The 12888-nt window shown below is 38.8% G+C and overlaps 1 protein-coding gene across 1 annotated transcript in view; it reads left to right on the forward strand.

Annotated features, from left to right (window-relative positions):
* The window catches only part of LOC135470790 (laminin subunit alpha-2-like), a 108259-nt gene that overhangs the window by 51262 nt on the left and 44109 nt on the right, over positions 1-12888 (forward strand). The window contains exons 7-21 of the mRNA XM_064749833.1: positions 43-160; positions 426-544; positions 1513-1668; positions 2252-2404; positions 4033-4173; positions 4814-4981; positions 5761-5862; positions 6428-6645; positions 7317-7431; positions 8100-8213; positions 8619-8836; positions 9161-9369; positions 10659-10765; positions 11588-11765; positions 12189-12298. Of these exons, the coding sequence (XP_064605903.1) occupies positions 43-160; positions 426-544; positions 1513-1668; positions 2252-2404; positions 4033-4173; positions 4814-4981; positions 5761-5862; positions 6428-6645; positions 7317-7431; positions 8100-8213; positions 8619-8836; positions 9161-9369; positions 10659-10765; positions 11588-11765; positions 12189-12298 (2226 nt within the window). The remainder of the gene's footprint in view (positions 1-42; positions 161-425; positions 545-1512; positions 1669-2251; positions 2405-4032; positions 4174-4813; positions 4982-5760; positions 5863-6427; positions 6646-7316; positions 7432-8099; positions 8214-8618; positions 8837-9160; positions 9370-10658; positions 10766-11587; positions 11766-12188; positions 12299-12888) is intronic.

The following is a 12888-nucleotide window of genomic DNA, read 5'->3' on the forward strand; positions in this document are numbered from 1 at the left end:
TAGAGTTACAAATGTTAAACTCTCTCTGGTCTTTGTTTGAAGGAGCCATTGTGCGAGTGTGAACATAATACATGTGGCACGACCTGTGAAATGTGCTGTCCAAAGTATAACCAGAAACCATGGCAACCAGCCTCACTCGATAAACAATTTATCTGTGAAGGTAAACTTCCATCTTCTTTGGGATTTCATCGTAGTTTGGCTTGATGGAGTGTTTTAGAATTTCAAGTGTTATTTCCAAAAATTTATGTGACTATAGAAATATATTTCTGATATTAAATTTGAAATATAATAATTTTAAAGACCTAGACCCGTGCAGTGAGTACAATATTAAAGACATACCATTGTAATGTTTGTAGTCAATAAAATGATTATTTTGATGTTTTTGCAGGACAATTTGTTTGAAATATAGCTTTTTATGTTTCCAGAGTGCAACTGTAATGGCCATTCTGTGGAGTGTGTTTATAATGAGACTGTGGCAGAGGACAGGCTAAGTTATAACATGAACAATTTCAGACGAGGTGGAGGAGTCTGTGTTAACTGTAGGGTAAGTAGCTCAGGATGTATAATATAATTTATAACATGAACAATGTCAGACATGGTAGAGGATGCTTTGTTCAGGGTGTATAATAAGGCTGTGACAGGATACCTAGCTGATTTATAGCATGAACAATATCAGACATGGTAGAGGATAAGTTGTTCAGGGTGTATAAGAAGACTGTGGCAGTTGATACTGGTAGGCTGAGTTATAACATGAACAAAGTCAGACATGGTAGAGAATGCTTTGTTCAGGGTGTATAATAAGACTGTCGTAGAGGATACTGATAGGCTGAGTTGTAACATGAACAATATCAGACATGGTAGAGTAAGTTGTTCAGGGTGTAAAATAAGACTGTGGCTCAGGACGGACTGAGTTATAACATGAGCAGTATACGTGTGTGTCAGATATGGTTAACTGTAGGGTAAGTTCTACAGTATACCTAAAGGCAAGCATTGTAAAGTAAGTTCATGAGATTTGACCCATTAAATATTTATATATGATGGAGCAAATCGTGCAGTTGGGCAGGATGTACTTTGTGGTATGTACATGGGCTACTCTCATGAGAAATACTCACACATATATACGTGCATGATGTGGCTATTCATTGGGGATTTGATTGGTGTTTTACACCATACTCAAGAATATTTCACTTATACGACGGCGGCCAGCATTATGGTGAGTGGAAACCGAGCAGAGCCCGGCAGAAACCCATGACCATCCATAGGTTGCTGCCAGACCTTCCCACGTACGGCCAGAGAGGAAGCCAGCATGAGCTAGACTTAAACTTACGGGACCGCATTGGTGACAGACGGCTGGACCATCACGCTGTGCTAGCGCACTAACCAACTGAGCCACGGAGGCCTCTGGATGGTTTGAGGTTAGCATCTGTGTGATGTGTAAAGTTTATGAGACGGTACATCACTGTAAAGACATGCTAAATTCTAGTTTTTCCTGTTAATTTTCTCTTCTTGTAGGACAATACAGAGGGTATAAACTGTGAGCGCTGTGTACGTGGGTATTATCGCCCCCAGGGGTCCTCAGTGTCCGCACCGTGTCGTCGCTGTCAGTGTCACCAGACGGGCTCCACAGGAGAATGTGTGCAGGATGACAGCCACATTCAGGAAGGAATGGTAACTGTGATCTGAAGACATTATACTTTTACAGGGCTTAGGTTACCTATAATTTGGGCAGGGGCATTTCTGTGCATTTCACAATAATTTGGGTGCACTCAAATTGCATTGGGTCCAGCTCTGAGCTGATTAAGTGGGTATTATGCATGCTCTCACTTCCGAGTTTGTTTGTAATAAAAAATCTGGCAGTCTTTTCCGTCCACAAAATTTATTTGGCATTACAAATGTTAATACGAAAATTGAAGAGGATATCATTTTTTACTCAATATTTCAACATGTTTATTTGGTGCTCATCTGGAGGGTAAATGTGATCTTGCATCTTGTGCTGATGCTGTATACGTGAAAGGGACGTACAAATCAACAGTCAGACTTGATGGTGGAGAAAATTTAAATATATAGTGATTATAAAACTAAGCCATATTAGTAAAAAGCAGTGGGTTTCACTGCATACTGCTTGAACAACCAAGCTCTTAATCACCTATTACTAAAATTAAAATTGCTTTTCTGCGTGCATATTAATGAAAATGAAATGAATTTGAGCAGAGCGTGTACTATCTATAAAATGAACTACGCTTACTTCCAGTATCCGGGTGACTGTGTCTGCCACAAGGAGTATGCGGGCACCCGATGTGATCGCTGTGCTCCAGGGTACCGGGACTACCCCTGGTGCCAGCGCTGCCCGTGTAACCCAGCGGGAAGCCAGAACAGTGACATCTGTGAGAAATGTCTCTGTAAGGTGAGATATGTCACAGTACACTACCAGTTGAAAGTCTTTTTGAACCTGTTGATAACTTAAATGGCATAATCATGGTTTCCACAGCCCTGAAAAAAATTCTGAACTATTGTCCTGATGAAAAGGGGTCTTTTATGTTTTCTCTGAGCACCTAACTGTACATGTGTGGCCTATATATATATATATATATATATATATATATTTTGAAGAAATATAGAAAGATCCCCTGGTGAGGAGAATTTACATAGGAAAAAAAATATAAACTGCAGTTGGAATATAACAGAATGTAGAAAGTTAAGAAGGCATTTTATTTTTTTCCTATATATATATATATATATATATATATATTTGAAGAAATAGAGAAAGATCCCCTGGTGAGGAAAATTTACATAGGAAAAAAAATAATAAAACGCCTTCTTATTTCCTTGAAAATAACATGAAGATTGAAACTGCAGTTGGCATATAACAGAATGTAGAAAGTTAAGAAGGCGTTTTATTATTTTTTTTCCTATATATATGTATACATATGTGTGTATATATATATATATATATATATACGTACTTACATGTGTATTAGTATTGTCATATATTGAGTGAAGGGGCCGAAGCCGAAGTGGCTAAAGTGGTTAGCGTGCCAGTGAGGTGAGATGACCAAGGATCGTCTGACCAATTTGGTCACTGTGAGCTCATGCTGGCATCCTCTCTGGAAGGGCATGGGAAAGTCTGCCAGTAACTGTGTGGATGGTCACGGATTTCCCCGATCTCTGTCCAATTTCCTCCGGCCATAATGCTGGTCGCCGTTGTATAAGTGAAATATTGTTGGGTAAGACGTAAAACACCAATGAAATAAATAAATAAATTATCGAGTGAGTTGCCTTGGGTGGAATATTTCTACATTACTCCAGACCACATTGTTCATTTATTCAATATGGCTCTTTGGGATTTGGTCATTTCATAGGTTAGAAACAGTGATACACAGATACCTGCAAGATACTCGTCCTGCATTTTGTGTTTTGAAATATCTGTGAAAGTTCTGCATTATGCAAAAGTGAAGACACCTCTGTAAATAAGAGGAAACTCTTATTTTTGACTGTTTCAGTATTTCATCAAAGATTTTTTGGGCATCTTCAGGAGATGTCCTAAGACTGTGCTTTCATAAAGAATTGTTTCAATTCTGCCATTTTCTATGAAATTTGCAGATAAGACTCAATTTTTTCTTGCTACATGAGCTTTACAGAAAGTTATTATGAAATTCCTTTTCAAAGGTTGTTTTATGGTTAATACATTTTTTCACACATGGAAATGATAATATCCAAAAGTGAATTTAAGATTGTTAAAAAATATTAAGTGAAGCTTGGATGAGACACGGATTGGTTACCTAGGATGTCTATCTCCATGACTACCAACTGAGCTAGCCTACAGGTGCATTGTGTCAAGTTCACTTATTTAAATCCGGTTACAAAACGTAAATTTTCAGTATCTTTCTGTTTTTCACTCTTTGAAATATTTAGAATGCTACCCCTGAGTATCCCCACCAATTCATATTTTTTTATGCCATTTTTTATGTTCTCCCCATTGCTGTCAGTTTTGGCCTGTGCTGAATTTCCATCTTTTTCTGTTCTACACTACAGGCCAATGTAGAAGGACAGAACTGTGACAGATGTCTAACTGGTCACTTTCACCTGAGCGCTGACAACCCTGACGGCTGTAGTCCCTGCTTCTGTTTTGGAGTGACGTCACAGTGTGACAGTGTGACCTGGGGAAAGGCCATGGTAAGGTTCATAGGCACTACATCTTCTTTGAAATAGATTAGGGTAGAATATGTAATACTGTATGAATATACATGTAAGGATTAAATGTCAGGATTTCATTCACAGCTGGAAGGGATATTTCACACAGTTAAAAATACATTTTATTGTGTGCTGTGTGCATTGTTCATAAATTCCATTTCATATTCAAAACTCGAGCAGAAGCCTTTTTAATCACATCTCTTTAAAATTAATAAACTTATTATGCGTTTTGTGATGTATTGTTTTTTTTATTTTTTTCATGTCAACGCCATATTTGAAGAATAAGTTCACATAAAAGCTTGAAAGTACTAAGTTATTGAAATAACTTTTTATCATTTTTATCATTGAGGCTCTGAAACTGAAAGCTGTTGTTCGTGTACATCGGCATTACACTGTGGGTATAACCTCAATTCTAGGGCAGAAATTAGATTTAAGCCAGGTGGTCGTTGTAAATGCTAAACCATTTCCTTGTATTGTTCATAATATCTTGGTTACAATGCTTATTGACAAAATGTATGCACATGATATCTGGAGTTATTGCTTATGTCTAAGCATATCTGATAATCTTGTATGGTTTACACAGAAGAGATAATTCTTCGTTGTTATTGCTTTTTTATCCCAGGTGAATGACATGAATGATTGGATAGTTCAAGTGGATGTACTACCCAATTACCATGGTTATGCTCCATTAGAGGATGGTGATTGGCTGGTTTATGAGGGCCCAGGTGTGGAGGGCATTGAGGAAGACCCTCTGTACTGGGCTGCTCCCACAGGTTACCGTGGTGACAAGGTGAGTTCTTATATGTAATTATTCCAAAATACTGAACGATTGTGAGGGCTCAAGTTGAATTATTTCCTCGCTTGGCGTTCAGCATGAAGAGGATAGGTCAACGACTGGTTGACCCGTATCAGTATAATGGCTCGGGCGGGGACGGCTTACTTGCCTTTGGTAAGTCGCCTCAGTGAAGCAACACTAGATAAAAGAGCGGTGGAAATCAGCCCTGCAACAAGGAGGCACATCATATGCACCCTAAAGATTCCTTCGTCGCCATATGACTGAAAAATTGTTGAGCACAACGTTAGACCCCAAGCACTCAGCACTCAAGTTGAAGTTGTCTGACAACATTAATTAGTCTTGATAATTCAGAGTGACACCCACATCTTATCTTGAGTAACACACGCTAGTTGTCCCCCTTGAATTTACTTGTGCATTTTATTGAAAGGTTTTCAAGACTTCGAAAATCCTTGCAAAACATTTTATTTTGAGACAAGCCCTTGAAAAAGTGCTTGATTTTTCTATGTTAATTAAATATCATATTCTTTTATATTAAAATAGACTAATCAATGAGCAACCAAAGTAGAATCTGTTAATCTCTAGAGAAAGTTTTTGTACTTTTTTTTTGTACAAAAGTGGTCCTAGAAAGTCCTGGCAAATACAGGATATTCGGTTCTCCAAACCCCTTTATACAAACTATGAGCAAATTAAAATGTTGCATAGTTAATTCTTACGTTAGATGTCATAGATTATATAGCTGTGTCATTAAGCTTGTGTTGACATGTTCATTTCAGCTGTATTCCTATGGTGGGGTGCTAGAGTTCACCATACTTTATGAGACATCTGGTTACTCTCATGAGACTCACCACATGTCAGAACCTGATGTCATTCTACAGGTAAGATTTAACTTACCTGTAATCAACACTGACAATAGGAGTGAGGGACCTTCACTTTGTAAGCTATATATAAACTCATCGCCACAATATGGCTGAGATATTGCCGATGTGGCGTTAAGCCATAATCATTTATATAAACTCAAGATCTTGTGCACTGAAAATTGTTTTGTTCGAGGACAAGACTCAAAGCGACTAGCCTTTCACCCCTCAAAGTGACTAGCCTTTCACCCCTCAATGCGATTAGCCTTTCATCACTCAAAGCGACTAGCCTTTCATAACTCAAAGCGACAAGCCTTTCACCCCTCAAAGCAACTAGTCTTTCACCCCTCAAAGCGACTAGCCTTTCATCACTCAAAGCGACTAGCCTTTCATTACTCAAATAAGTCTCGTTTCATCACAGTGCTTCACAGTTTGTTTGGAATGTGGGATAATATGTTGATAATATATAAAGATGTAACTGTCGGCATCAGAATAATATTTTATGGATTTTATTAGCCTTTAAAATTGGACTTTCTGTTGGCAAATATTCAGGTTAAGTGCATTTTCTTGTTTATGATTTTTACAGGGAGAGGGGCTCACCATAGGTAAACGTGGCATCTATTATAGGGAAGACCAGGAAAACAAGGTGACAGTCAACATGACTGAGCAGAACTGGTTCGAACGGGACAACGTCACTGGCTACTTCTATCATCCAATCACAAAAGCGGATTTCATGATGGCTTTGTCCAATCTGAAGAGCCTCCTTATTCGGGCGTCCTACCACACAGGACAGACAGTGTCAAAGTGAGTTTTGGAGGGGATGGTTATGAGATGCTGTGATTCAATCAGTGGAAAAGACGACGTATTTATTTATTTGATTGGTGTTTTACACCATACTCAAGAATATTTCACTTATACGACGGCGGCCAGCATTATGGTGGGTGGAAACAGAGCAGAGCCCGGGGGAAACCCACGACCATCCGCAGGTTGCTGAACACCTTCCCACGTACGGCCGGAGAGGAAGCCAGGATGACATATTGGCTTAATACCAGCCAAGGACATGGAATACCTCAAGATTCCCGGAGCCAATGGCTTTCTCCAGCAATCCTGGTTTGATCAACCCATGTTACTGTTGAACAGTACGGCATAAAACCTGAATCCTGATTAAAAAAAATAAATAAATGACCAGAACTGAATTCTGGTCATTAATGTACTAATAATTTTCTTGCAACTGCACAGACTTTTTGAATTGAAGTACAGATGCCTTAAGGGAACCAGCTCTCTTTCCTTAATTAAATGTAGTTACACAGTCTGATAATGTCATTTCAACAGAATAGAATACACAACAGAAGAAAAACTGAAAACTGAAATTGCGGGTCTTGCAACAAATTCATATAGATCAAGTGGTAAAGATAAAATTAGCTATTGTTGACGCACATCATTACATGTATGTCACTATGGTTTTGTTCATTCAGGCTAAAAGATGTAAAGTTGGAAGTTGCCATGGAAACAGCTGAGGCTAGTGATGAGCCAATGGGGTCTGTGGAGAAATGTGCATGTCCTGAGGGGTACACTGGCATGTCTTGTGAGGTAAGTAGGCGGGGGTGAATGGAGGTGGGGGTATGGGTGTACATTTAACTAGAATCTGAAATCAGGTTGTCCAATCCCATTGACATCCTTTCTGTTATGTGTTTTTTCTTTCTTCATATTCGGCCATGTTAATTTTATAGGAATAAAGTGCCTCAATCTGCTGGCTAAACCCATGGGTATTAGGCTTGACTGTCAGATTTCTGGCTAAACCCATGGGTATTAGGCTCAACTATCAGATTGCTGGCTAAACCCATGGGTATTAGGCTCGCCTGTCAGATACCATCATTAAATCTTGATTAGCAAAGAGTGTAACGTTTTATCATAAATCTCAGAGTTCATACTGTGGAAGAGGGTGGGTGGGATCCCAAATCAAACATCCTTGGTACCTTGTATATTATGGGTCACATTTACATAGCTTATGTGAACTAACATCTCCAAGATGTTGAAATCATTCGCCTCTCTGTAAGAAGTATACTTTATCCACTTAAAAATGTGAGTTTTTTTTGTATAACCATTGGAAATTATTAGTCTCCTACTGGTATCAAAAGGGACAATAGTTTAATAGATGTTTTGACATGGTCAGAGGTTACTTATGGCTGTGGTATTTGAGAGAAAGCCTTTGTGTATTTTTACTGTAGTATAATGTGATATATATTTGCGTTTATCAGAAATGCGAGGTGGGATACAGGAGAGTTAACAACACACTGATGAGGGGAGAGTGTCGGAGATGTGACTGTCATGGTCATGCCTCACACTGTGACCCTGTGACCGGGATATGTCAGGTGAGCTGAGTTACAGGTGGGATGTTCTGAGGGAGGTGTGGCGTGGATGCCTTGAAAATTTATACTACAGAAAGCCTGGAATCCTCTAACCCTGGAATCACAAAACTATCCTAGATTTAGGTCAGGCTCAGATCTTCTTATCTGTGAACCTAGATTTAAACTGAAATTTTCATTTTGTCATGAAGTCTTAGAACTTTTGTTAATTGTGATGTAGGTGTTAATTGTCAGGTAGGTGTTCAATGGAATTTACATGAAGTCCTCAGCCAGTGGAGCCAAGGGGAGGTAAGCAGGCTCAGAGGGATCAAGGGGGATAATTATGTCAGTAGCCCATTGTTAGAAACTTGTAAAAGATAAACACATAAAATGTTAATTTTTATTATTATGCTAATTATTTTTTTAATACAGAATTGTGGAGACAATACTGCTGGTGATCACTGTGAACGTTGCAGGCTTGGATTTTATAGTAACTCGACAGCAGGAGACAGAGATAGGTGCAAACCGTGTGGTTGCCCTCTGGTGGCAGCTTTCAATAAGTTTGCCGTAGACTGTGTCATGAAGGAAGATAACTCTGATTACGTCTGTGTGGGCTGTCATACTGGACATGTGGGACTTCATTGTGAACTGTAAGCCTTTTTTTGAATCAGTTCAGCATACATTTTAGTCATTTTAAAATGTATATGTTCTGGTGTTTCATTGAAAATGTATCTTGTGTGTAGTAACAAAAAAAAACTTATTTTATTATTGATATGTAGGTGAAATGATAACCCACTTGACACATCACGTCACGTCACACAGATTATCATTTCCACTCCTCACTAGAATAGAATTTTAAGATATTCAGCCTTCACTGTGCAGTATCCTCTATGAAATTAAAGACTCATATCAGACAGTCCATTTGTGGTCATTGATTAGATTGAAGTTTCCCTCTTGTTTTTCTATTCTCTCAGTTGTGATGATGGCTTCTTTGGCAACCCCCTAGTACCTGGCAACTATTGTAAGCCATGCCAGTGCAACAACAACATAGATCTCCAGGCTGTGGGAAACTGCGACACGCTGACAGGAGAGTGCCTGAAGTGTCTAGGTAACACTGAGGGGTTCAATTGTGGCCAGTGTAAGCCCGGATTCTTTGGGACAGCAGTAAATAGAGACTGTAGAGGTGAGGAGAAAGTTTTTTTAGTGAAAAGTCTATGATTAATTTCATACAAGTTTCAAAAATCACCAATATTGCTGGGGGGGGGGGGGAGGGATTTGGGTGGTGCTGACTCAACGCTAAGGGGGTTTAAGCATTGACTTGCTTCAACTATCAGATTTTAGACCAATTATATTGTATATTTAAATCCAGCTCTGACTGTTTTGACTACAGCTTTAAGTCAAGGTTTGTCAGTTACCTGGTTAAGGTTAGAGGTTTACTCCAGGCATTTTGGTTTCCTCCAGCTACTAACCTGGACCTAGTCATATAAGTGAAAAACTCTCAGGCACGGGGTTTAGACACCAACTAATCAAAGCGGAATAAGGATCCCATAAGGATCACCATTACTGAGATATTAGGTCCCTTGTACAAGTATATCAGTAAGTGAACCCTTTATTATTGAATTAAATTGAATTGAATTGAATGTTTATTCACCATACGTAAATATATGTATAATGAGATATCTCATAAATGGCGGGAATAAAGTCCAAGAGACTTGTTCTATACCTGACTCATTATTATCAAATAATAATAATACAGTGAACAATTGTATTAAGAAAAAAACAAATTTACTTGGCGAAAAAAAAAACTCACATAGAAATGTAACACTATAAACACCTTAGTTAACTATATAATAATATTTTGTGTGACACCTTCTGTCTCATAGTATGACTGATGTGGATCAAATATTGTTCATTAAAAAATCTTTTAACCTCACTCCTTTTATTATTAAAGAAAACACGGTAGTTCAGCAGTTTAAATTTTGGAAAATCTTACAATTATTAATGTTAGGACCATCATAGAAAAAGTGTTATTGCCCTTCAAACAGAATCATTGTTGGATCGTATGTTATCATCTTCTGTGATATACATGGTAGATATACATATTCTTAACTCCATATTTTGGCTCCTTGTTTTGCCATGATCATCAGAACTATTGATTTCTAACTTTGCTAATATGCCTGCTCACTCTCTGCTGGGGCCTCCGTGGCTGAGTTGATTAGCGCACTAGCGCAGCATAATGACCGAGGAGTCTCTCACCAATGCGGTGGCTGTGAGTTCAAGTCCAGCTCATGCAGGCTTCCTCTCTGGCCGTACGTGGGAAGGTCTGTCAGCAACCTGCGGATGGTTGTGGGTTTCCCCGGGCTGTACCTGGTTTCCTCTCACCATAATGCTGTCGTAAAAGTGAAATTTTCTTCAGTATGGCATAAAACATCAATCGAATAAATAAATCACTTTTTGCTTACCTTTGCCCAGCTTGCAACTGTGAGGAGACTGGGTCAGTGGGCCGTGAGTGTGACCAGAGGAGCGGTCAGTGTGTGTGTAAACCCCACTACAGTGGAAGGCACTGTGACCAGTGTGAGGTACGGTCTTCCCTTTAGAACCAAGACATATTGACTGATAAACCCTCACTCTCCGCAGAGCTATCATTCTGCCATATGCATGTATTAAAACAGGGAATCCTACAGCCATTATAAATGCTGCATGAGCTGTTTAGACTATCATGATTTTTATACTGCTAACCCTACAGAAATCTGAAGCTATCATATTCTCGATTGGGATGTAAAAAAAATTAATAAACAGGAACAATTTTTCTGATTTGTAATAGTTAATTGATTTTTATATTGTATTGATTTAGGCTAATGCCACCTGGTTCCTTGTTTCTTGTTGGTATATTTTGTGAAATTGGTGCAGGTGAGGGAACAATTTCAATTTTTCATGATCATTATTTCATGAAAATATCCCCTTTCATAACCATTTCATGGCAAAAAATGAAATAATGAGTTTCAAGTAGTGTCAGGAAGCAAGGAATTAAGTGTTTTTGGCCTAATAAAGATATAATGCATGGAGGGTTAACTCGTAGGGATTATATTTATTTGTTATGTGATTGGTCTTTTACGCCGTACTGAAGAATATTTCACTCATATGATGGAGGTCAGCATTGTGGTGGGAGGAAACCGGGAGAAACCGTTGACCATCCATAGTTTACTGAGAGGCCTTGCCATGTACTCTTTGATTATACATTTAGGCCATAAGGTAATGACAATGACGCAGAGTCTGACATGGGTTCCAGAGAAGAAAATTTATTTGTATAAAAAGTTGTATGAATACGTTACAACATGCGTCAGTAGTTATAAATATTAAATACCTATTTAATGACATGGTTCTGCATGATTCTGTGTTAGGTAGGTTTTGGCAATGTTGAGGCAGGTTGCCTCCCTTGCAACTGCAGTAGTACTGGCTCCTTCCACCAGGTGTGTGACCCCAAGACTGGTCAGTGTGACTGTAAGGATGGGGTAACAGGGTTGTCATGTGACACCTGTCAAGATGGACATTATGGGCTGTCTGATTCGGGCTGTTTGGGTAAGTCGTTTTAAGGGGGAGAAAAAAAGCTAAAAAATGAAGGAAGTTTCATCAGATGGACATTTCAAAATGCCAAAGGAAACTTTTTTTGGAAGAGAGTTAAAGATTTGAATTCTGTGGCGGGCTTTATGAACCACATAGGCACTCTGAGGCGAGAAGAAATCTTTCTCACACTACACACAGCTTTTAATGTCAGAATAGCTCTTATCTCCCATGAGTAGAAAGATTAATTGAGCAATATTTACAAAATTTCTGTTTTGAATGTAAAGATGACAAGGTGATATGATGTCAGAGTACCCCAAAGTAGTGGCCGGTCGTCCATACAGACCACCACAGAATTGAAACATTTCAGAGTATGTAACACTCTTTAAAAAATATATTTCTTTTTTTTTTTGAGGTGAACTCATTTCTTACCTGTTTCAGAATGTGACTGTCATGCCGAGGGCACTAACAGTAGTCTGTCATGTGACCCGTCCTCCGGGCAGTGTCTGTGTTTACCTCACATCACAGGACAAAGGTGTGATGAGTGTCAGGTGAGCTCTGATTAAGTGATGCAGGCTCTTTGTGAGCTCTTGACAATAGGAACCAAAGAAAATCAACATACTGGAATGATTGCGCCGTGATCTCGGATCATAGTCCAGCAGCTGTGCATGTCCCTTCAGGGCTCTAAATTGAAAGCACAAATCACTGAAATCTCAATATTAACTTTGTTGTGTTTTGGAACTTGCACTCAGATCTTTTATTAAGTGAACGACTAATAAGGCCTTCCATTAAGTGAACGACCAATAAGACCTTTCATTAAGTGAACAACCAATAAGACCCTTCATTAAGTGAACGACCAGTAAGACCCTTCATTAAGTGAACGGCCAATATCAAAAGATAGGATATCAAAAAATCCCGACTAATAGACACACACAGTTGCCCATTGAGCTAAAAATGTTGCAGTTGGCATAGCTGTCATTATATCAGTCAGAGCAAGTACTCTTCACTTTAAGTGGATAGTGAGAAGACTAGCCCAAGTGAACTTTTGGCATTTTGGCATGTCACTTTTATATAGTTTAGCAAACCGCTAGTTCCAACAATATTTTTGTAAATATTTTCCTTTTTTTTTTTTTTTGGATCT

Source organism: Liolophura sinensis, chromosome 7 (genome assembly GCF_032854445.1).
Source record: "Liolophura sinensis isolate JHLJ2023 chromosome 7, CUHK_Ljap_v2, whole genome shotgun sequence".
Classification (NCBI taxonomy): domain Eukaryota; kingdom Metazoa; phylum Mollusca; class Polyplacophora; order Chitonida; family Chitonidae; genus Liolophura; species Liolophura sinensis.